This window comes from Balaenoptera physalus (genome assembly GCF_965194825.1).
Source record: "Balaenoptera physalus genome assembly, chromosome: 16".
Lineage (NCBI taxonomy): Eukaryota > Metazoa > Chordata > Mammalia > Artiodactyla > Balaenopteridae > Balaenoptera > Balaenoptera physalus.
The window spans coordinates 4,068,529-4,093,465 of record NC_138898.1 but is presented as its reverse complement, the minus strand read 5'-3'; the positions used below and the strand labels follow the sequence as shown (position 1 = coordinate 4,093,465).

Below are 24,937 nucleotides of genomic sequence, written 5' to 3'. Positions count from 1 at the left end.
AGCCTGAAGGTATCTCAGGTCAAGATCTTAACTTAGAGGCATGTTTCCCCAAAGTATGGGACCACACCGCTCAGCTGTGCTAGATTGTATGACAGCTACACAGCTTAAAAGATTAATCATTATACATTTATTTTCATCATTCTTAGAAAAAATAGGAATCTTCTTTTTTTTGGTAATGACATAGCCCTCCTCCCTTTTCCCCTCCAGTTATAACAAGTATTTATTTGTTGGTTTTTTGTTTTTGTTTTTTTTTTAACTCTGATAGGCAAAACATGGCATTTGGTATATACTTTGCACTTCTTGGCCGGTGAGAATAAATGTCTTTTCACGTATGTCTTTTTAAAAAAAAAAATTAATTGTTTTGATTTTTTTTTTAATTTTAAAGATTAATAGACAATTTTTAGAGTGGTTTAAGTTTATAGAAAACTGAGGGGAAAGTACAGAGAGTTCCCATATACCACTTACCTACACCCCTCATACAGTCTCCTCTGTTATTAATATCTTACATTTAGTGTGGTACTTTTTTTTAAATTGAAGTATAATTGTTTTACAATATTGTGTTAGTTTTAGGTGTACAGCAAAGTGATTCATAGATATATACATATATTATTTTCCATTATAGGTTATTACAAGATATTGAATACATTTCCCTGTGCTCTACAGTAGGTCCTTGTTGATTATCTATTTTGTATATAGTAGTTTGTATCTGTTAATCCCAAACTCCTAATTTATCCCTCCCACACCTCCTTTCCCCTTTGGTAACCATAAGTTTGTTTTCTGTGTCTGAGTCTTTCTGTTTTGTGTATAGATTCATTTGTATTCTTTTTTAGATTCCACATATAAGTGATATCATATGGTATTTGTCTCTCTCTTTCTGACTTACTTCACTTAATATGATAATCTCTATGTCCATCCATGTTGCTGCAAATGGCATTATTTCATTCTTTTTTTATGGCTGAGTAATATTCCATTGTATATATGTGCCACATCTTCCTTATCCATTCATCTGTTGGTGGACATTTAGGTTGCTTCCTTGTCTTGGCTATTATAAATAGAGCTGCTATGAACACTGGGGTGCATGTATCTTTTCGAATTAGAGCTTTTGTCTTTCCTGGATATATGCCCAGGAGTGGGATTGCTGGATCACATGGTAACTGTATTTTTAGTTTTTTAAGGAACCTCCACACTGTTTTCCATAGTGGCTGCACCAATTTACATTCCCACCAACAGTGTAGGAGGGTTCCCTTTTCTTAGTGTGGTACTTTTGTTATAATTGATGAGCCCTGGAAACCACTGATCTTACTGTTTCCATAGTTTTGTCTTTTCCAGAATGTTATGTAGTTGGAATCATACAGTATGCAGCCTTTTCAGATTGGCTTCTTTCACTTAATAATATGCATTTAAGTGTCTTCCATGTTTTTTCATGACTTGATAGCCCAAGTCTTTTAAGTCATTAAAATTAAATTTTAATTAAAAGTCATTTCTTTTTAATGCTAAATAGTATTCCACTGTCTGGATGCACCATGGTTTTTTTTTTAAATTTTTTATAAATTTATTTATTCATTTATTTATTTTTGGCTGCTTTGGGTCTTTGTTGCTGAGCGCAGGTGTTCTCTAGTTGCGGCGAGCAGGGTCTACTCTTCGTTGTGGTGCACAGGCTCAGTAGTTGTGGCACATGAGCTTAGTTGCTCCGCGGCATGTGGGATCTCCCCAGACCAGGGCTAGAACCTGTGTCCCCTGCATTGGCAGGTGGATTCCCAACCACTGCGCCACCAGGGAAGTTCACCATGGTTTATTTATTCACCCACCTACTGAAGGACATGTTGGTTGCTTCTAAGTTTCAACAACTATGAATAAAGCTGATATAAACAGGTTTGCAGGCTTTTGTATGAAAATAAGTTTTTGGATAATTAGGTAATGATATAGCCCCCCCTTTTTTTAATTTTTAAAAGTTGTAAAATATGCATAACATAAAATTGATCATTTCAACCGTTTTTAAGTGCAGTTCTGTGGCGCTAAGTACATTCACATTCTTATGCACATAGTTCCCTTTTAATGTAATGCTAATCCAGGTACCCAGGGGTGGGGAGGAAGCAAGTGGTCCCACACACGGCACGGCGGTTGACAGGCATGCAGGACAGACTGAAGTTTGGGAAATTTGCAACTAGAACAGCAGTCTCAGCACCCACGTTCTTTCTGGAAAGTTCCATCTGCTGAATACGTTTAATCCATTCTCCATAGTCTTCTCTCTCAGGGCCCAAAACATGAGTTTTTTGGGGTTTTTTTGTTTTTAAAAAAAATTTATTTATCTATTTATTTTTGGCTGCATTGGGTCCTCATTGCTGCGCGCGGGCTTTCTCTAGCTGCGGTGCGTGGGCTTCTCATCGCGGTGGCCTCTCTCGTTGCAGAGCACGGGCCCCAGGCGCACGGGCCTCAGTAGCTGTGGCTCGCGGGCCCTAGAACACAGGCTCAGTAGTTGTGGCGCACGGGCTTAGTCGCTCCGCGGCATGTGGGATCCTCCCCGACCAGGGCTCGAACCCGTGTCCCCTGCACTGGCAGGTGGATTCTCAAAAAACATGAGTTTTTAAAAGCTATTTGTGGCATTCCCACGTTCTCTTTTTGCCCAGGCCCCCTTGTGGCTTGCTTTGAAGAAAGGGGGCTTTGGAAATAGTCACTTTCCCTCCCCATGGGGTGGCACACTGTCTCAGAAGAACATAGATTTGGGGGGCTGTTGGGGAGTGGGGAACCCACGCATGGCAGAGGGAGGAAGCGAGGGGTCCAACGAACTGTCTGCAGGGTGGACCCTCGGGATGGCGACGGGGCGCGGGGACAGCGCTTGGCAGTGTGTCTCGCTGAGCAGGTGGTCCTCCCAGAGGCTTCCCTGGTGCCCCCGCCCTCACTTTCCCCCCTGCCCGATGGGGACGGGACGACTTGCCACCTCCCTGGCTCAGAGTGACAATCATCAGTGGCAGCCCTTTGAGGCTTTCCCAGGAAAAGTGCCACATCCCCCAGGAAGGTGCTGGTGGGCTTGCTGCCTCCCAGTCAGCGATCAGCTGCTACTAAAAGGCATCGATTTCGCTGTGATCACAGAACAGGCTGCAGAGAGAGCAAAATAATCATCGTGGCAGGTGTGTCAGAAATGTAACGCTCTTTTTCTGGAATTTCTATTTTGAAGCCCCCGCTCCTCCCACCCCGAGGCAGTCAGTTCTGGGCTTCTTTCCTCTCTCCCCTGAGGATGGGCTTATTTCGGGGGACAGGTGGTGCTCAGCCCCCAGTTCCCCCAGCTCCACGCTGAGTCACCCCTCCTGCAGCATTGCCCTTGGTCTGACCCATTTTCTCCGTCACTCTCAGCCCCCTCTTGGATGCTCTGGGATCCATCCTGAGCTGCACCGGCTCTGGGCACAGAACCCTGAGGGCTTCCTCCCTCCCTCCCGCCTGGACACGGGCTTCGGGCTATTGCTATTCTGTCCCGGGGTGGGGGGGGGCGCCTCTCCCGAGTGCCCCGAGGAAGGGGGTCCCAGGTCTTCTCTCCACCCAAGTCCCCTCTGAAGCCAAAGCTGGAGGGTCTCGTCGCCTCCCTCCGACTTTCTTCCCTCCCACCTCCTCCCAACCCGAGGATGGGGAAAACTGGCTGGTCTTCGTCGGATTCCCCTTAGGGTTTAGGCTTTGGAATTCACAAGTCTTTACTCTGTTTCTGCCACAGCAAGTTCAGTGGAAGCCCTGCCCATCAATCCCCCTCTGCATTTTACCGTTTTGGAACAAGCTGCAGGCAGCATTGCTGGGCATGAGACTTTCTGGGGCCACAGAGCCCGCCGGGTGTGTCCCCTTGGCCAGGTGGACATGCCAGCACACCATTGCTCCCTCAGTCCCCTGTGGGGTAACGCGTTCTATGTGATCTCTTGGTCCCCAGCCGAGTTTAGTAAGCTCCAGCTGCCCTCAGTGGGGACTGGCTTGATGACACACTCTTTAAAGCGTCCTTCACCCCAGCTTTCCCACTCCCCTGCTAGCATTGCCTGAAATCACCTCCCAAATAGAATCCTTATAATGACCTTCTTTCTTGGGAATTGCACCTGAGAATGGCATCCCTTCCCGGAGGCACTGAAGGAAGCCAGCTGCATTGACTGATGGGGAAGAGACAAGGGGTAGGAGGGAAGGTGGGGTGGGGAGGATTCGCTAGTTAATAGTTCAAAATATTATGGCGTATCACTGGAAACTCAATTGAGCCAAGCACTTCCTCCGTGCCTGACGCCACCCTCGGTGTTTTCTCACACGTTATTTCATCTGATCCTTCCAGGAGCTGTGCCCAAGTGACCTGGGAGCTAGGTCTCAGGGGTGTCCACCAGCAAGCCTGGTGAGCAGGGACAGGAAGGCGGGTCTGGTGGTTCCCCTGGGAAGCATCTCGAACTTTCTCAGCTTGAGGGAAGCCTTGTCTTCCATTCACATCAGTGCTTAGGAATTCTAATAGCCCCTACCCATCTCTAGGGATTTCTGTCTTTAAATCTTTCCTTAAAAAATTATAAGGTCTCAAATCTGTGAGATCTCTAATGTAGACAGGTCTATGAGGAACAGAGAATGGGAATGATGGTCTTGGGATAAAAAAGAAACAAAGGACTGACTGTAGCATTTGCCAATTTTTGTGCTGTAAATACTCCCACCACGGCCAATCGCAAGCTATGAACGTGACGTTACTGAACCTAAAATTGGCAAGAGGTGGAGATGTGGAGTGCCACCCCGTTACATAGTATTTCCACCATCCCGACGCAATCCACGTGAGTAACCTCCAGAGCACTGATCATGCTAAGATGTAATAAAATAATTAGTAAGTGATGAGCTTGGTGTATTTAGTTCCTTTTCTACTACTGAGATAAAATTCACATAACATGAAAGTCACCATTTTAACTATTTTAAAGTGTACAATTCTGTGGCATTTAGTACATTATAATGTTGTGCAACTACTGACTGCATGTGGTTCCAGAACATTTTCATCACTTCCTTTCATAAAGGAAGCTCGGTACCCAGTTAGGCATTCACGACTCACTCTCCCTCTCCGCCCCTGGCAACCACTATCATCTGTTTTCTGTGTGTATGAATTTTCCTCTTCTGGGTTTTTCATGTAAAAGGAATCATACAGTGTGGCCTTTTGAGACTGGCTTCTTTCACTTAGCATCATGTTTCCAAGGCTCGTCCATGATGTAGCTTGTATAAATACGTCATTCCTTTTTATGGCTAAATAACATCTCATTGTACAGATAGACTGCAATTTGTTAATCCATTCATCAGTTGATGGACATCTGGGTCGTTTCCACCTTTTGGCTCTTTTGTATTGTGCAGTTATCAACATTTATGTACACGTTTTTATTTGAATACCTATTTTCAATTCTTTTGGGTATATACATAGATGCGGAATTTCTGGGTCATGTGGTAGTTCCGTGTTTAACTTTTTCAGGAACAGCCAAACTGTTCTCCACAGTGGCTGCATCATTTTACATTCTCACTAGCAGTGTTTAAGTGTTCAAATTTCTCCGTATCCTTACCAACATTGGTTATTTTCAGTTTATTATTATTATTAATATGCTAGTTGATATGAAGTCATACTGTGGTTTTGATTTACATTTTCTAATGACTAATAATACTGAACATCTTTACATGTGTTTTTGGCCTTTGTATATCTGCCTTGGAGAAATGTCTATTCAAGTCCTTTGCTCATTTTTTAATTGAGTTGTTTGTCTTTTTGTTATTGAGTTAGAAGTGTTCTTTATACATTCTGGATTTATCATGTATACAATTTGCAAATATTTTCTCCCATTTTGTGAGTTGTCTTTTCACTTTCTTGATAGTGTCCTTTGATGCATGAAAGATTTTTTTATTTTGAAGAAGTCCAATTTATCTTTTTCTTTTAATTGCTTTTGCTTTTGGTGTTATATCTAAGAATCCAATGTCAAATCCAAGGTCATGAAGATTTACTCCGATGTTTTCTTCTAAGAGTTTTGTAGTTTTAGCTCTTACATTTAGGTTTTTGATCAATCTTGAGTCAATTTTTGTATGTGGTGTGAGGTAGGGATTCAACTTCAGTCTTTTGCATGTGAATATCCAGTTGTAGTAACATTGTTTTTAATATAATTTATTGAATTGTAAGTCTATATAATTTAACTTTTAATTATGGCCACATTTAACAACTAGCTTGCAAAATTTCTGAAAAGTTAACAGTCAGCTCTTGTGAGCCAGTGTGAGCTGGTATGAGCTGCCATGATTTCTACCTTTCCCTGCTTGAACGGTCTTGCTGCTAAGGCTGGAATTTGGATTTGATTTTCTTGAGGAGCTAAGCTGGGGATTGGCTGAAGTGGAGCTCAACCAATGGAGCTCCTGGGGGATGGGCACCTGAGGGTGAAGGGTCTGGAGGCCCCCAATTCTGTAGCCATGGGCCTGTTTACATTTTCTCATTGCATCTGGCTTTCCCTCCCACAGTTGGAAGAGCATGGCTGGGTCTCTCTTGCTCCCTTTCCTAGCATTTGCCCAGCTGTTCCCCCTGGCTGAGAGGGAACCAACTGTGTCTCTGTCGGGTTTGAAGGGGCTTTGGAAGCCCCACCTTTGAGCAGAGACCCAAGGCTGATCTTGAGGCTAAAGAAGTGCTTTTTTCCTGCTGGGGTGGCCAGATAAAATACAGGATGCTCAGTTACATTTTTAAAAAATTAATTAATTTATTTATTTTTGGCTGCATTGGGTCTTCGTTGCTGCACGTGGGCTTTCTCTAGTTGCAGCGACTGGGGGGCTACTCTTCATTGCTTTGCGTGGGTTTCTTATTATGGTGGTTTCCCTTCTTGCAGAGCACAGGCTCTAGGTGCGTGGGCCTCAGTAGTTGTGGCATGTGGGCTCAGTAGTTATGGCTTGTGGGCTCTAGAGCACAGGCTCAGTAGTTGTGGCGCATGGGCTTAGTTGCTCTGTGCATGTGGGATCTTCCCGGACCAGGGATTGAACCTGTGTCCCCTGCATTGGCAGGTGGATTCTTAACCACTGTGCCACTAGGGAAGTCCCCTCAGTTACCTTTTGATTCCAGGTAAATCATGCATCATTTTCTAGTGTAAGCAAGACCCATGTAAGAATTGGGACATACATATACTAAAGAAGTATGCATTATTTACCTGAAATTCAAGTTTAGCTAGGAATCTTGTATTTTCATTTGCTCAATCTAGTAAATGTCCCCTCAGGTCAGTTTTCTTCCTTATTGTCCTCATCCAATAGCGGAGACTCTGAACTCCAGAGTGGGAAGGGCCCTAGGGAGGTGCCCATTTTACAGACCTGGAAACTGAGTCCCATCTGAGGAAAGGGACTTGTCCCAGCCCATGGAATCACTGTGGACTTTGAGGACCTTGCTGAGCTACACGACTTTTCTTTTTCATGAAGTCAGCACATTTTCTGAGTGTCTCCTCTGCACAGGGCACTGCGCTGGGTGTCGGGGGATGACGGTGACAAGCCTGCCATGTACCTGTGTGCAGGGGAAGAATCAAGAATTCCCTTTGAGAAGCAGCCGCATAGCACAGGGAGATCAGCTCGGTGCTTTGTGACCACCTAGAGGGGTGGGATAGGGAGGGTGGGAGGGAGGGAGACGCAAGAGGGAAGAGATATGGGGACATATGTATATGTATAACTGATTCACTTTGTAATAAAGCAGAAACTAACACACCATTGTAAAGCAATTATACTCCAATAAAGATGTTAAAAAAAAAGATAACCCCCCCCCAAAAAAAGAATTCCCTTTGAAATATTACTCAGCCATAAAAAGGAACGAAACTGAGTTATTTGTAGTGAGGTGGATGGACCTAGAGTCTGTCATACAGAGTGAAGTAAGTCAGAAAGAAAAACAAATACCGTATGCTAACACATATATATGGAATCTAAAAAAAATGGTACTGATGAACCTAGTGGCAGGGCAGGAATAAAGATGCAGATGTAGAGAACGGACTTGAGGACACGGTGCGGGGCGGGGGGAAGAGGAAGCTGGGAAGAAGTGAGAGAGTGGCATTGACATATATACACTACCAAATGTAAAATAGATAGCTAGTGGGGAGCTGCTGCATAACACAGGGAGATCAGCTCAATGCTTTGTGACGACCTAGAGATGTGGGATAGGGAGGGTGGGAGGGAGGCTCAAGAGGGAGGGGATATGATGATATATGTAAACATAGAGCTGATTCACTTTGTTGTACAGCAGAAACTAACACAACATTGTAAAGCAATTATACTCCCATAAAGATGCAAAAAAAAAAAAGAGAATTCCCTTTGGGTGTATTAAATGAGTTAGGATTGAGACAGACCTGGGTCTGAACCTTGCTTTGCCACATATCAGCTGCATGACAAGTCACTTCCACTCTCTGAGCCTCAGTTTCCCCTTTCCTTACATGGGGATAAGGGTATTTTTCTTGGCGGATTGTTGTGGCTTCGGTGGAGGTGACGAAATGCCTGATGGGGGGTTGGGAAGGGTTTACTGTATGATGAGAGCAGAGAGTTACCCATAGTAAAGTTTGGTTGTTGCTCACAGGTTGCCCGGCATCCTGGGCCACCCAGACGATGTGGGATGGAGGTGCCAGAAGTCACCTGCCCTGCCTTGCCTGCCAGGGACCAGCCAGCTCCTGCTTCTGGCCCCCCAGGGGCCCCAGGTGGGCAGGCCTCGCCTCACCTGACCCTGGGCCCCATCATCCTGCCCCCAGAGCAGGGCCTGGCCCCCACCCTGTTCCTGAAGGCCCTGCCCATCCCACTGTACCACACGGTGCCTCCGGGGGGCCTCCAGCCGCGTGCCCCCCTCGTGTCAGGCAGCGTGGACGGGGGCAGCGTGCCCTTCATTCTCAGCCCCCTGCTGCAGCCTGAAGGGCCCGGTTCCACCCAGGTGGGGAAGCCAGCGGCCCCAGCGCTCACCGTGAACTTCGTGGGTGCTCTGCCCATCCTGTCACCGGGCCTGGGGCCCGTGCTGGGCAGCCCCGGCAAGGTGCGCAACGCCGGCAAGTACCTGTGCCCGCACTGTGGCCGGGACTGCCTGAAGCCCAGCGTTTTGGAGAAGCACATCCGGTCCCACACAGGGGAGAGGCCCTTCCCGTGCGCCACCTGCGGCATCGCCTTTAAGACCCAGAGCAACTTGTACAAGCACAGACGGACCCAGACACACCTCAACAACTCCAGGCTGTCTTCGGAGTCGGACGGCGGGGGAAGCAGCCTCCCGGAGGAGGGGGACAAGGCCGGAGTGCCTTCCGGGGCCCACGGGGCACGATCAGAGAGACCCCTTTCGCCGGGCGCCCAGGCCGCTGGGCACTGCCTGCTGCCTACGGCGCATCTGTCCCCGGTTGCCAAGAACCTGGACCTGAAGTTGGACGCTGTTGCCTGTCTAGGGTCCACGTTCGATGTCAGGGAGGCCCCTGTAGACTCTGCCCCCGGGCTCCCGCTGGCCAGCTCGCAGCCGAGGCGGAAGCTGCCGGAGCAGCGGTCCCCGACGGCCAGCAGGCCGGGCTCCGCGCTGCAGCCGCAGCAGGTAGAGAAGCCTGGGGATGCCAAGCCCTCGGAGGGTCGGCTGCGGAAGTGCGAGAGCACCGACTCGGGCTACCTGTCCCGCTCGGACAGCGCGGAGCAGCCGCCGGCCGCCGGCAGCCCCCTGCACAGCCTGTCCGAGCACAGCGCCGAGTCCGAGGGCGAGGGAGGCCCGGGGCCCGGGCGCGCGGAGCGGGCGGCCGGCCTGGAGCTGGAAAAGAGGCGGCTGGAGGAGCGCATCGCCAGGCTCATCTCCCACAACCAGGCCGTGGTGGACGACCCCCAGCTGGCCCACGTGCGGCCCCGCAAGACGGTCCTGTCCAAGCAGGGCAGCATCGACCTGCCCATGCCCTACACCTACAAGGACTCCTTCCACTTCGACCTGCGGCCGCCGGAGCCCAGGAGGCCGCCTGCCGCCCTGCGCGCCGCGCGCTCCACCTGCGCGGCCCCGGACAGGGCGCGGCCCCTCTTCTTCCACTCGGTCCCCACGCAGCTCTCCACCGGCACCGAATGTGTGCCTGTCACCAGGAGCAACTCGCTGCCCTTCGTCGAGGGCACGGGGACGTGGCCGGAGCCGCCGGACCCCCGGGACGCCTGGTCCCGGAGGCAGAAGCCTCTGAGCCCCAGGCCTGCCCCCGCCCGACTGGCCGATGTCCCTGGCGGTCACCCCCGGGCCCTGGTCAGACAGGCTGCGGTGGAGGACCTGCCGTGTCCCCCGACGGGAGACGCCTCGGCCCCGGCGGAGGACCCGGAGGGAAAGAGACCAGCTGCGGGGGAGGGCCAGGCCGGCCAGGGCCAGGCGGCTGGTAAGCAACGCGGCCAGAGGAGGCTGAAGAGGTTCACCCAGGAGAAGTGGCAGGTGTACGGGAAGGACACGTTCAAGAGCATCTACCAGAAAACGAAAGCCGGCCACCGCGGAGGCAAGAAGGCTAGGGAGGCCACAGCGGGCGGTGGGGTCGAGCTGGACTGTCCTCTCCAGCAAGACGCAGGGGGTGGCGGGCATGCAGCCCCCTCCCAGGACGGGAGGAGGCCCCCGGGCCCCGAGGACACTGCCACGGGGGCCAGGCCAGCGCCTTGTGCAAGCCCACCGGCCCGGGAGGGCCTCTTGGTGACTGAGCCCCCCAGGCAGAGGGAGACAGTGGCCAGAGCCGGAGGCAGGGACCAGCCCCGTGTGAACAGGGCTGCCTCACGCCCCGCCCTCAGCTGCAGAGGCCCCCTCTGCCTGGGCAGCAAGAGCCCTCTGCTTCCTCCAAACGGGAAGCTGGAGCTGGGCTGTCAGCTGCTCCCAGCACCCAGTCCCCCCAAAGGAGGGGACCTAGAGGCTCCCAGGCGGGGTCTGCCGGACCCCAAGCTGGAAGGCGGCACCCGGGGTGGCGGAGGGGACGCCAAGGAGACCCGTCAACAGGACCACATGGTCCCGAGCCAGCCGGGCGGGAGCTCCGGGGAACCCCAGCCCACAGAGAACAAGCTCCCCTCGGAGAGGAAGAAGCTGAAGGTGGAGGCGTTAAGCTGCCAGGAGCCCCTGGGAGCAGAAAGAGAGACCCCGGGGGGCCCCATGCAGGCTGCCTCCCCGCCCCCTCAGAACCAGGACAGTGACCCGGGGGAAAAGCCAGGTGGGCTGCCTGGAGGCGGCGACTGCACAGCGAGGGGCAGGGCTGGGGCCCTGAGGCGGGCAGGGCCTCGGGACACAGAGCCTCGGCCGCGTGCTACAGCTGCAGCCCCCGGGTGTCCCTCCCAGCTGGCCTCGCAGCCTCGGGCCCCCCGTGTCCTCGCTGGCCCAGTGGATGTGGCCTTTCCCCCACAGTACCTCCTCAGGTTACCCCAGGGAGAGACCCGTCACCCGCCGCCCGTCCCCCAGAAGCCGGATCAAGGCCGGGGCCTTCTCTGCAGGAGAGGGGGACCTGAGGAACAGGCATCCTCTATGGAGTCGGGGCTGGAGGCCCCCCTGCTTCCCAGCCCAACCTCAGGCCAGGCCCCTGGTGGAGCAGACAGCTTCGGGGAGGACCCCAGCTGGTCCAGGCCGTGCGACAGGAGAAAGGGGGTGCAGGGAGAGGAGAAAGGAGGCTTGGACACTGGCACCCCAGCAGCTGGGGTCCCCAGGGGGACAGCCTCCTTCCCGCCCACGCCAACGTGTGACTCTTGGAGGAGTGGGACCCATGACACCCAACAAGTCTGCAGCAGCAGCACTCGGGCGCGGGCCAGGCCCTCTGGGGGCGTCCTCCATCCCTGGGAATCCACTGGGGAGCTGGGGGGGCCTCCCGAGGGTGCCCCGCGGGGCCCTCCTTCAGGGCCGCTAGCGGGGCTCAGTGCCGGCTGCTCCCGCCAGCCCGGCTCCGTCCTCTCGGCCGTCCCGCCCCCGGGCTGGCCTGAGCTGGCCTTGTGTGCGCCCGCAGAGCCCCCCGGGAGCTGCAGGGCCCAGGGGCCTTTCCCCTCGCTGAGGGCTGAGCCCCGGCTCACGTGGTGCTGCCTGAGCCGCAGCCTCCCTCTGCCGATGGAGCAGAAAGAGAAGAACGCTTCCGTGCACCTGGCGCCGCATTTCCCTGGCGGCAGCCTCCGGCGTGAGGGTCCTGACGCCCAGGCGGTGAGCAAAGCGGTGTCTGGAGGACGGACCAGGATAAGCCCTGGAGAAGGAGGGCAGACGCACACATTGAAGGTAACACCCGGCTTTGTCCCAGGGCCCTGGGGGCTGAGGGAGGACGCTTGGCAGGCAGGACTTGTAGCGATGGAGAGAAAGTATGAAGCCATCCTGTGTGGCATCTGCTGTCCATTATAACATCTTCTCAGCCTGCTCCCAAGGGAGAGAAAAAAAGGTGCAACATGTAAAATAAAACGAAAGAAAATCATAAGAAAAGAAGTTTCAAAGGACAGAATGACTGTACCCAAGACTCCGGGTGAGATTTTTCATAACTAGACATAAACCTTAACGCTGAGCTTCCTGGTAGCAGAGGCAAACAGTAAAAATGAAACGCTGGTCACGGGAGCTTATAAATCAGAAACCCTTTTTGAGAGATAGACTCCAGACAAAAACTCTTAAAAGGAGATAGTTATCATACCAGGGACTCCAGAGAAAATAGTTGCTATGGTCAGATTCAGCTTACCCCTGAGTTTCCTGGGAGCAGTGGCAAATCGGAAAAGGAGCCAGGTGCTCTAGAGAGTTCTCACTGGTGATTAAATAAATTTATAGTCCCATCCTTTTTTTGGGGGGGGGAGGGCCATGCCTTGCGGCCTGTGGGATCTTATTTCCCGACCAGGGATCAAACCTGCACCCCCTGCATTGGAAGCGCAGAGTCTTAACCCGCTGGACCGCCAGGGAAGTCCCTGTAGTCCCATCTGGAGAGCGACTCCGTGCATCTGGATCGTATAATTGAGGGTGTTGTCCTGCTCTGGGATGTCCTGGGCCAGGGTGACTGAAGAGGATCCTGCAGCCTCAGTTGTAACTTAATCGTGTGGAACAACAGGGCCTGTGTCCCAGAGCTTGAAGGCTGTGCTCATGGTAACACTGCCTTCATCCCGAGAGTGGGGGGTTAAGAAAGAATGTGCTGGGCCTGAGAGAGGGCGAATCCGAGGCCCAGCTTAGCCTCCTTCCTCCACAAGGCCATCAGGTACTGGGCGTGGGCGTTCCTGGAGGAGGGAAAGGAGCCGGCCACGGTGTTCCCTAGACCTCCCGTTATCACCAAAGGTCTGGGCTTTTTCTTCTGTGGATCCAGCCCAGGCAGGATTCCAGAAGGTTCCGCCCAGCAATGCGCAGACCATTTGGCAATGCAGCATTTCGATGCCCGATTTCCCCAGACAGGCATCCTGTCTGCAGAGAGAGAACCCTTCTGTGTTGTTCCCACCATGAGGGCTGTGAGCAATATGACGCCAGCGTGCCTGGTATTTTCAGCTCTCCGACCCAACAGCCCCAGGGATGCCATCCCAGGACTGGATGTCTGAGCCAGAACGGAAGAGAGGATGGCCTCGTAGGAGGGCAAAGATGCCTCGTGGGAGCAGCAAGCAGAAACAACTGAGCGTCCGCTCCAAAAGGTAGGGTGTGTGGCCACCTCTGTCATTTCCCCGTGTGCCCATAGTGTCAGGAACTGCAGACTGTGATTTCAATAAATTCCCAAGGAAAACGTCACAAGGGATTCAAAAGGCATCTCTGTGTTCCCGGGAGAGAGAGAGACAGAGTCCTGTTTAGGAACTGGGGTCGAGGGTTTCATGGTTAAAGGACTCAGTGTGTTTCTCCATCAGTCTACCGGCTGTGTGTTTTTCAGTGGTGCCTTTTTTAAGGCCAGGCATCCAGCAAATATTCGAAATAACTGAGCTGAAAACACATGCATCCAGTTTCAGTCCTGAAGAGAGAGCATGTTAATTATTTACAGCTTTTATTGCTTTTTTAATTATGCAAGTGATACATGTCCTTTGCAGAAAAATTAGAAAAAACAGATGAGCGAGAAGACAATGAAACATCCTAGTGACCTCACCGCTCGGAGACAATCACGTTTAGGTTTATGCCCTTCTAGACTTTTCTCCATGATCTGTGCACATACATAATCTCCCGACTGCAAATGGGGGGAGGGCAGATGGATTTTAAAACCCCTCTTTCATCACATCATTCTGATTGTCTCGCTCCTTTGCTCAAAACCCTTCAGGTTGCCCACCGTGTACCCTCCTCCTTCCAACACCCCGCCCCCCCACCCCGCAAAGCTTTCCGGTCCCATTTTCCCATGGTCGCCCCCCTCCCTCTCAGTGTGATGTCATATGGTCTCAGCCCTCGCCTATTCTCTATTTGACACTCTGAACCCAGATCCCCAAGGCTCTCCTGCACCCGCAATCTCCCCTTCCTAGAATGCCTGGCCTTCTCCTACTGTCAGTGTCTGATCCAGACATAGGTATTTGTCGAGAGGCCACACAAATTCCTAATGCTTGCCTATGGCTGCTCAGACTCTCAGTGGCCAGAGATGACATACCCTCTTCTGAGGCCCCTGCACCCCCTTTCACTTGTCTGCCAGGACCACGTTTCCAGAGCTGGCATCGCTGAGGGCTTGCTGTGTGCCAGGCACAGCACGATGACTCCCCATTTTTCTCTCGAGGAAACTGAGACACATAGAGAAGTTGGGCAACTTCCCCAAGGACCCGGATCTGAACCAGCGAGCCTTACTCCAGAGCCCATGTGCCAAACAGCAGCTTGCCCCAGGGCTCCCAGCCCGTAATGGACATGAGAGTCACCTAGGGTTTTCTGGAGGTTTCTTGTGATGCTGGGTCAAATTCAGTGGGTCTGGGATGGGGCCTGAGATTCTGTATCTCTAACATGCTCCCCGGTGGTGCTGAGAATGCTGGTCCAGTGAGCTAGCTTGGAGAGAAACGCTTTACATCACCCAAGCCACATCCCGGGAGTGCAGGGATACTGGCACGTGGCTTTGATCCCACAAAGCACTACACTACATCTGAGTGACAGCTGGCAAGCCTGAAGTCTCCAGGCCTCAGGCAGAGTCCCGGGAGATGTGGGGAGGGGTACAAAGGTGGGGTGCCTCATTTACAGTTCCCTCCTTCCCAACACTGGGACTTGACTGTTTCAACAGACATTCATTGTGCACCTGCTAGGTGCCAGGTGTCCACACGTGGAGGCCGTTGGGGAAACATTCCCAAATAAGGCTGATGGTCCCAGGCTGGTCCTCCGAGAGGCCTGGGGACGTCTCTCCAGGATGCCTTGCAAACCCATCAGCAGCCCAGGGGCCAAACACAGCCCATGTAAGAATCTTATTTGGCCTGCAACATTGTTGAAAGTTTTGACGCTTAGTATCCAAATAATAAATATCAGGAGATTTCACATATAAACCTGGATTTCAGCCTTTCTTAAAATATCTGAAGCTCTGAAGATATTGGGCCTGTCTTCTTGCAGGGCGGCAGCTGGCTGGGGCTGAGCCGCAGCTACACCTGTGGGCAGTGCCTGTGCTCTGGCAGCCTGCCTCAGTCCCCACTTCTCCCTAGTGTCTTTTATTCCCATTTTTTTTCTTTTAGTTTTTTTTAAAAAATTGAAGTATAGTTGATTAACAATATTCTGTTAGTTTCAGGTGTACAGCACAGAGATTCATTATACACACACACATTCTTTTTCAGATTCTTTTCCCTTATAGGTTACTACAAAATATTGAGTATGGTTCCCTGTGCTCTACAGTAGGTCCTTGTTGTTTATCTATTTTATATATGGTAGTTTGTATCTACTAATCCCAAACTCCTAATTTATCCATCCCCCCACCACCCCCCTTTCCCCTTTGGTAACCATACGTTTGTTTTCTATGTGTACGAGTCTGTTTCTGAGATAAGTTCATTTGTGTCATATTTTAGTTTCCCCCTATAAGTGGTATCATATGGTATTTGTCTTTCTCTGTCTGACTTACTTCACTTAGCATGATCATCTCTAGGTCCATCCATGTTGCTGCAAATGGCATTATTTCATTCTTTTTTATGGCTGAGTAGTATTCCGTTGTATTTATGTACCACAACTTCATCCATTCATCTGTTGATGGACGTTTAGGTTGTTTCCATGTTTTGGCTATTGTGAATAGTGCTGCTGTGAACAAAGGGGTGCATGTATCTTTTCGAATTATGGTTTTGTCTGGATATATGCCCAGGAGTGGGATTGCTGGATCATATGGCAACTCTATTTTTATTGTTTTGGGAAAACTCCATACTGTTTTCCATAGTGGCTGCACCAGTGTATATTCCCATCAACAGTGTAGGAGGGTTCCCTTTTCTCCACACCTCTCCAGCATTTATTATGTGTAGATTTTTTTTTTTTTTTTTGATGATGGCTATTCTGACCGGTGTGAGGTGATACCTCACTGCAGCTTTGATTTGCATTTCTCTAATAATTAGCAATGTTGAGCATCGTTTCATGTGCCTTTTGGCCACCTGTATGTCTTCTTTGGAGAAGTGTCTATTTAGATCTTCTGCCCATTTTTTTGATTGGGTTGTTTGTTTTTTTGGTATTGAGCTGTATGAGCTGTTTGTATATTTTGGAGATTAATCTCTTGTTGGTTGCATCATTTGCAAATATTTTCTCGCAGTCTGTAGGTTGTTCCCTAGTGTCTTACGTTGAGTCATGTAGTCTGCCTGGCCCTCATAGACATGCGTGTTTGCAAATCTTCATCTTTACATCCGGTTTTGTGGGAGCCAAAACTCTGCCTCCCAGTCAGTGAGCTTCTCAGCAAGAGGCTGCAGGTGAAAAAGTGAGGGGGCAGAGGGACCCCGGCGTGCAAACAGGAGAGGTCAGAACCCAGGCTCGACAGCTCTGTCCTGGAGCCTCCAACCGGGTGCACTGAGGATGATGCTGTTGAAGTCTTTACATCCACCAAACTTTGACTGGTCGACCATGATTCATTCATCATCCGTGCCTTTATTGGCTCATGATCGTCCTTTGAGTCCTTCCAACCTCAGGGCCTTTGCACATGCTGATCTGTTTACCTCTACCTGCACACACCACCTCTGGCTCCTCATGGAGCTGGCTCCCCCTCATCTCAGCAAAGACGTCGGCATTGTGGTGGAGACTCACCTGACCCCTGTACCTCAGTGGTTCCCCCCTTTTTTTCTCCATCCCATCATCTTGTTTTATTCCCTTCATAGGTTGTTGGTAGAATTCATTTTCTTGAGGCATGGAATTGATGGCAGCTTGCTTCTTAAAAGCCAGCAGTGGAGAGGGAATGTGTCTGTGCTGTCTCAAGTCTCTGACCTCTAGATCTTCTTCTACAGGCCTCTCCTGATTAGGTCAGGCCCACCCAGGATCATTTACCTGTCGATTAGGAGCTTTCATTGCATGAGCAAAATACCTTTACCTTTGCCATATTTTATTGGTTAGAAGCAAATTATAGGTTCCATCCACACTCAAGGGGAAGGGATTCCACAAAGGTTTGACTCATAGGGTCACCCTAGGGTGTGTCTGCCCGAAATGGCTTCCCCAAGTTCACCCAGTTAGTGGAATTAGGATGAGAATCTGAGTTTTCTGACCCCGTGTCTTCCATCATCCCACTCATTGTACGTGGCTGCTAAGACTCGTCCTTTTAATGAGGGGGACACATCTTTGGACAGGTGTCCATAAGGGAACGTGATGCTGGGTTTATAAGGAAAGGGTTCCCTTTACAGGCAAATTTCTTCTTAGACCACTGGTTCTATAGCATTGGCCTGCAAAGATTTGATAAAGGAGACTGCCAGTTTGACCCACATGAAGTCTCAAATTTAATTACTTTCCTGCCAGTGGAGTGGCATGAGATGATAGAGCTTCTCAGAGAAACATCCTCTCCATTTCTCTTTCATATTTGGTCCATCTTCAGAAACATGGAGTCAGTGTTCAATTCTGAGCAGCCATGCTTGGAAAATGATGAGAGGAGATGTCTAAAAGTGCTTCAAAAAAAAGGACGCAAGAGGGAGGGGATATGGGGATATATGTATATGTATAGCTGATTCACTTTGTTATACAGCAGAAACTAACACACCATTGTAAAGCAATTATACTCCAATAAAGATGTTAAAAAAAAAAAAAGGTGCTTCAAATTCACTGCTCAGGAGGCCATACATAGAGCCTATTTTTTCCCTTCAAAAGTTTTCAACTGTGTATTTCAAAATCCATCCATTTTTCACATAGTAACTTATGACCAGTTTATAACAGAAGTCAATAGTAACATAGGATTTGTTTCAGATATGTTTACTTAGCAGGCAATCAAACAGAAAAACTTCTATTTGATGAAGTAAGGGATCTATCATCTATCCATCATCTATTATCTATCTATGTGTCTATCTATCTATATTAGTTTTGTAGTGCTGCTATAGCAGATTACAACTTAGTATGTTGTTTTAAACAGGACACGCTTACTGTTTTATAGTTCTGTAGGTCAGAAATCCAATATGGGTCTTTCTGGGCTACAATCAAGGTGTCCCAGGCAACACTTCTTTCTGGAGGCTCCAGGCTCCGTTTCCTGTTCCTTTGGGTTGTTGGCAAACTTCCATTCCTTGGCTCACGGCCCCCCTCCTCCACATCCCAAACCAGCAAGGAGGGGTTGGGTCCTTTTCCCACTTTTCCTTCTTATTCAGTCTCCTCTCTCTGACCCAATCTTCTGCCTCTTCTTTCATTTTTAAGGACGCAGGTGGTTAGCTTGGGCTCACCTGGGTAATCAGGATACTGTCTTCATTTGAGAGGCGTCTCCCCTTGCTCACATTGGCAGAGTCTCTCTAGCCATGGAAGGTAACATATTTACAGGTTCTGGGGATTAGCATGTGGACATCTCTGTGGGCAGTGGGGGTAGTGGTGGGTATAATCTGCCTACCACACTCTCTATCCATCCATCCATCCACCCATCCACCCAAGGGTGTATGACTGCCTGTATGATGTGTGTATCCATTTATATATCCATCTCCCCACTCACATATGTATGTATGCATGCATATCCCTATCTATCTATCTATCTATCTATCTATCTATCTACCCATCCGTCCGTCTACCTATCTACCTTATCTATCTATCATCTATCTACCTATCTATCAACTATCAACACGTGCGTTCTCTCCTTAAGAAAGAAGCCCATTTTTAAATTCATGTCTCCATTTTCACTTCAGTTGTCTTTACATTCTACAGAAAATGAAATATTGTATCAGAGATGACCCTATGGGCCTCAGCTCACAGAGAGTGGTAAAATTCATATATCATAGTGTCCATTCTCTTTTCTCTCTCTCTCTCTTTGTTTTTTCTGTGCTGCGCAGCTTGTGGGATCTTAGCTCCCTGACCAGGGATTGAACCTGGGCCCTCGGCATTGAGAGCATGGAGTCCTAACCACTGGACCACCAGGGAATTCCCATCTTTTTCTCTTTTTTTGAAAAAGAAAATAAAAAGGACAGAAAAGTTCAGAAAATCTATAACAGATTCATGGGTGATGACCCAGAATGAACAGATGTTAACATTTTATCATATTTGCTTCTGAGCCTTGAAAAAATAAAGCAAATAAAATATTACTTTTATTTATTATATATATTATGTAAAATAAAAGAAATAAAACAAAAAGATAATTATGTAGTTTTATGGGTTTGGCACTGTTTCCATCCATGGGTTCATACCTTACAAATCAATGTATCCACTAATATATAATATTGTTTGGTGTCTTTAAAAAAAAAAAATCACACTGTTAAGAAAAAAAAAAAATATATATATATATATATCACACTGAATTTATCATCCTTCAGTTTGATTTTTAAACTCCATATTGTGTTTTTGAAGATCTAGCCATGTTGGTACATACAGATAAAATTCATTCATCTTAATTGCTGTAGAGTATTCTATCCCATGGAAATAACACACTGTATTTTCCATTCCCCTATTTATGGACATTTAAATCATTTCCAGTTTTTTTTGTGTGTGTGCTAACTTTGCAATGAACATGCTTATATGTGCCTCCTTAGACACAATGTGAGAAGTTTTCTAAGAAATATACCTAAAATGGAATTACTGGGTTATAAGATAATCACATTTTCAACTTTACAAGTTATTACCAAATCACTCTCCAGAGTGCTTGTGTCACTGTAGGTTTCCTCCAGCTAACAGTGAGAGTTTGCCCTGCTCCCATATTCTTACTAATGTTTGTTAGGAGTAGATTTTTCATGTTTTGCCCACCCAGAATTTGTAGGATTGTGTATATATCCTAGATTTGCATATATTCTTTGCCTGTTATATATACTGCAGATATTTTTCCAGGTCTATTATCTGACTTTTTAAGCCCATTCATTTATATTTACCCACATAATTGCAGATATCTTGCCTCTTCATTCCTTTTGGCATGTCAGATCTTCCTTCTGGGATTATTTTCTTCTGTCTGAAGTATATTCTTTGGAATTTCCTTTAGAGAAGAAAAATCTCAGTTTTTATTAGCCTGAAAGTGCATTTATTTCATCCTTGTTGTTGAAAAATATTTTTTCTGGGTATACAGTCTTAGGTTGACAGTTATTTCCTCTCATCCATCAAAGCTGTTATTGCATCATCACTTGGCTTCTATTTTGTGGTGAGAAGTCAGCTATAAGTCTACTCATCGGTCTTTTGAAGGTCTCTTATCTCTGGCTACTTTCAAGATCTTCTTCTTTGGTGTTCCATACTTTTACTTTGATGTATCCAGGTACACGTCACTTTAATTTATTCCATTAGGAATCCATTGGGCTTCTATAATTTCTGGATTGATGTCTACCCGGAAAATTCTCAGCCATCGTTCTTCAGATGTTGCCTCCACCCCAGTCTCCCTCCTCTTTGGAACATCGAAATAATGCATCTTAGATCTTTCATGTCTCTTAACTTCTATTTTCAACAACTTTGTCTCTCCCTGCTATAATCTAGATACTTTGTTCGGATGTATCTTTAAAATGTTACTAATTTTCTTAATCCACTGAGTGTTTTTTTCAAAGCTCTATTGACGTATATTGAATTTTAATATTATGCATATTTAAAGTGTGCAATTTAATAAGTTTTGACATGCTCACACCGGTGAAACCAACAACACCATCAAGGTAGCAAATGTATCCACAATCCCCAAAGTTTCCATGTATCTCCTTGTAACTCTTTCCTCCTGCCCACCCTGCCACCCTCCCACCCCCAGGTAAGCACTGATGTGCTTTCTGTCACTATAGAGTATTTCACTTTTTCTAGAATTTTATAAAAATGGAAGCAGACAATATATACCTTCCCTCCCCCCACTCTTTTTTTTTTTTTTTGGCTGGGCTTTTTTTCCACTCCATGTGATTATTTTGAGGCTCATCCATGTTGTTGTATGTATCAGTAATTTGTTCCTTTTCATTCCTAAGTAGTAAGCCATTGTGTGGATATGGCACAATTTGTTTATACAACCACTTGTTGGTAGACATTTGGCTTGTTTCAGTCTTGAGCTGTTATAAATAAAAATTACTATAAATATTCATATACAAGTCTTTGTATGGGTATAAGCTTTAAATTCTCTTGAGTAAATACCTAAGAGTGGAATGTCTGGATCATATATGGTAGAAGCATAATTAATTTTTTAAGATGCTGCCAAGCTGTTTTCCAAAGTGGTTGTATCATTTTACATTTCCACGAGCAGTGTGTGAGAGCTTCCGCTTCTCCACCTCCTTGCCAACACTTAGTATGGCCATTCTTTTTAATTTTTGTCATTCTAATAGATGTCTAATGGTATTGTATTAGTTTGAATTTACATTTCCCTAATAAATGATGATACTGACTATCTTTTCATGTGCTTATTTGTCATTTATGTATCTTTTTTGGTGAAATATCTGTTTGCATCTTTTGTCCACTAAAAATGGGTTGTTTGTTTTCTTCTTATTGAATTTTGAGAGTTATTTATATATTCTGGCTATAAGTCCTTTTTCTGATATGCAAGTGGTAAATATTTCCTTCCAGTCTGTGCCTTGTTTTTTGTTTTTAATTCTCTTAATAGTGTCTTTTAAAGGGCAGACATTTTAAATTTTGATGAATTCCAATTATCATTCTTTCTTTGGATTGTGCTTTTGATGTCATAACTAAAAAATCTTGGCCTAAATCATAGCCACAAAGATTTTTCTCTTAAGTTTTCTTCTGTAGCTTTATTGCTTTAGGTTTAATATTCAGACCTAGGATCAAATTTTTGTATATGGTGTGATGTAGAAATCAAAGTTCTTAGTTTTGCAGGTGGATACCTAATTGTTCCAGCATGATTTGTTCATCTATTTGTCTATTTTGATGCATATGCCACGCTGTCTAGATGACACTGCCTGACTTGAAGGGTTACTCTAAAACTTAAATATTCAAGGCAGTGTAGTATTCACATCAAAATCGACAAATAGATCAATGAAACAGAATAAAGAATACAGAAATAGACCACACATACATGGTCAATTGATTTTTGACTAAGGTTCAAAGGAAATTCAATGGCAAAAGTATAGTCTTTTCAACAAATGGTGCTGGACCTGGAAAGTTTCCCCACCAGGAAGCCAAGGCAATCGTGAGGCTCACCTCATCAGTTCCTCTTCTCTCAGGGACAACTGCTTTCATGGCTTGGTGTCTAGTGTCCTGAAAATCATTGTTTTAGACATTTGTCCATTTTTTTATTTGGGAGGGCACATATAGTCACTGCTACACCATCTTGGTCAGAAGAAGTCCCTGGACTAATGCAATGGCCTCTTAATTGGTCCCCTGCTTTTACATGTCTGTCGAGTTTTAAATTTAATTCCTGACAATATTATGTTTAATTTTTTTTAAAGTTCCATTTAATTACTTTTCAAATCTGCCTGGTCATTTTTATAGTCTCTTGCTCTTTACTCTTCTTTTTTTAAATTGAGGTATGATTGACAAACATAAAAGCTGTATGTATTTAATATATACATCTTGACAAGTTTGAAGGTATGTGTACACCCATGAAGCCATCACCACATTCAGTGTCCTACACTTTCCTAAACTTATCCATCATCTCTAGAAGTTTCTTCCCTTCCTCTTTTTTGTTTTTTGATAAGAATATTTGACATAAAATTTACCCTCTTAAATTTTTAAGTATATAATACAGTATCATTAACTATATGCACTGTGGTGTGCAGTAGATATCTAGTATTTATTCATTTTGTGGAAGTGAAACTTTCTACCCTTAGATCAACACCTTCTTGATTCTCCCTCCCTCCACCCCTGGTAACCACTATTCTACTCTCTGTTTTGATGACATTGACTACGTTAGGTTCCTGATTTAAGTGGGATCATGTAGTATTTGTTCTGTATCTGGCTTATTTCATTTAGCATAATATTTTCCAGTTCATCCCTGTTGTAGCAAATGGCAATATTTCTTTCCTTTTTAAGATGAGTAATATCCCATTTTATGTATACACCACATTTTCTTTATCTAGTCATCGATGGACGTTTGGGTTGTTTCCATATCTTGGCTATTGTAAATAATGCTGCAATGAACATAGGTGTGCAGTTATCTCTTCAAGATCTTGATTTCAATTTGTTTGGGTATTCACCCAGAAGTGGGATTGCTGGGTCATAGAGGACTTCTATTTTTAAGGTTTTGAGGCACTTTCATACTGCTTTCCATAGTGGCTGCATAAATTTACATTCCTACCAACAATGTACAAGGGTTCCCTATTCTCCACATCCTCACCAACACTTACCTTTTGCCTCTTTGATGATAGCCATTCTAAGAGGTGTGAGGTGATATCTCACTATAGGTCTGATTTGTATTTCCCTGATGTTGAGCACCTTTTCATATACCTGTTGGCCATTCGTATGTGTTCTTTTGAGAAATATCTATTCATGTCCTTTGCCCATTTAATAATTGAGTTCTTGGGTTTTTTTCCTATTTGTTTTGCTATTCAGTTGTGTGAGTTCCTTATGTATTTTGGATATTGGTTCCCTATCAGATATATGGTTTGCAAATATTTTCTACCATTCCCTAGGTTACCATTTCATTCTGTTGATTGTTTCCTTTGCTGTGCAGAGGCTTTTTGGTTTGATGTTGTCCCACATGTTTATTGTTGCATTTGTGGCCTGTGCTTTTGGCATCATATCCAAGAAATCATTATCAAGGCCAGTACAAGCAGGTTTTCTCTATGTTTCCTTCCAAGAGTTTTAGTTTCAGGTCTTATGTTTAGGTCTTTAATCCATTTGGAATTGATTTTTTGTGTATGGTGTAAGACAAGGGTCTAATTTCACTGTTTTGCATGTGGATATCCAGTTTTCCCAACACCATTTATTGAAGAGACTATCTTTTCCCCATTGTATATTCTTGTCCTCTCCCTCCCACCCCCACTGAAGATCAGTTTACAGTAAATGTGTGGGTTTATTTCTGGTCTCTTTATTCTGTTCCATTTGTTAATACATCTGTTTTTATGCCAGTACCATACCATTTCTATTACTGTAGCTTTGTGATATATTTTAAAAACCCAGGAAGTGTGATGCCTCCTGCTTTGTTCTTCTTGCTCAAGATTGCTTCAGGTATTTGGAGTCTCCTGTAGTTCCATATGTATTTTAGGATTGTTTTTTCTATTTAGGTAAACTGTACTCTTATTTTCAATCTTTTAAAAGGACACAGTAAATATTTTGCATCTGATAATGCCAACACAGGAAGTCTTGGCATGTCTGACTCTGTTTTATATATGAGTTCTCACTTATGGTAACTTGTTTCCTTGTTTGTTTTTGGATTTTTGATGGTAAGCTGAGGTTTTTGGAACTTTGTGGTGGGTTTCTCCAGTAATGATTTGTTTTGCTTCTGCTAGGTGCCTGGGGGCACCCAATGAGCACTACTTTAAATAAGATTCTTGGTTGTAGGTTTCTCCATGTCACAGGGTAGTGTGAATTCAGATTGCAAACCCATGAGAAGACTGTCTTATTGTTATGAAATTAACAGGAGAGACTTTTGCCCCCTCCACTCAGTGATAAGATTGGAATTAAAAATATATA

At 46.5% G+C, this 24,937-nt stretch overlaps 1 protein-coding gene and 1 long non-coding RNA gene across 2 annotated transcripts in view; one reads left to right on the top strand and one right to left on the bottom strand.

Annotated features, from left to right (window-relative positions):
• Nucleotides 1-352: 352 nt before the first annotated feature.
• On the bottom strand, nt 353-8,155 carry LOC309644565. Its single transcript, XR_014254491.1, has 2 exons — nt 8,111-8,155; nt 353-7,566 (listed from the first exon to the last, which is right to left on the bottom strand). It is a non-coding gene; the product is annotated as an uncharacterized lncRNA (long non-coding RNA).
• Nucleotides 8,156-8,570: 415 nt separating this feature from the next.
• Nucleotides 8,571-24,937, top strand: part of ZNF831 (zinc finger protein 831) — a 93,786-nt gene continuing 77,419 nt past the window's right edge. Inside the window, exons 1-2 of the mRNA XM_082428353.1 lie at nt 8,571-12,166; nt 13,397-13,536. Of these exons, the coding sequence (XP_082284479.1) occupies nt 8,573-12,166; nt 13,397-13,536 (3,734 nt within the window). The 5' untranslated portion in view covers nt 8,571-8,572. The remainder of the gene's footprint in view (nt 12,167-13,396; nt 13,537-24,937) is intronic.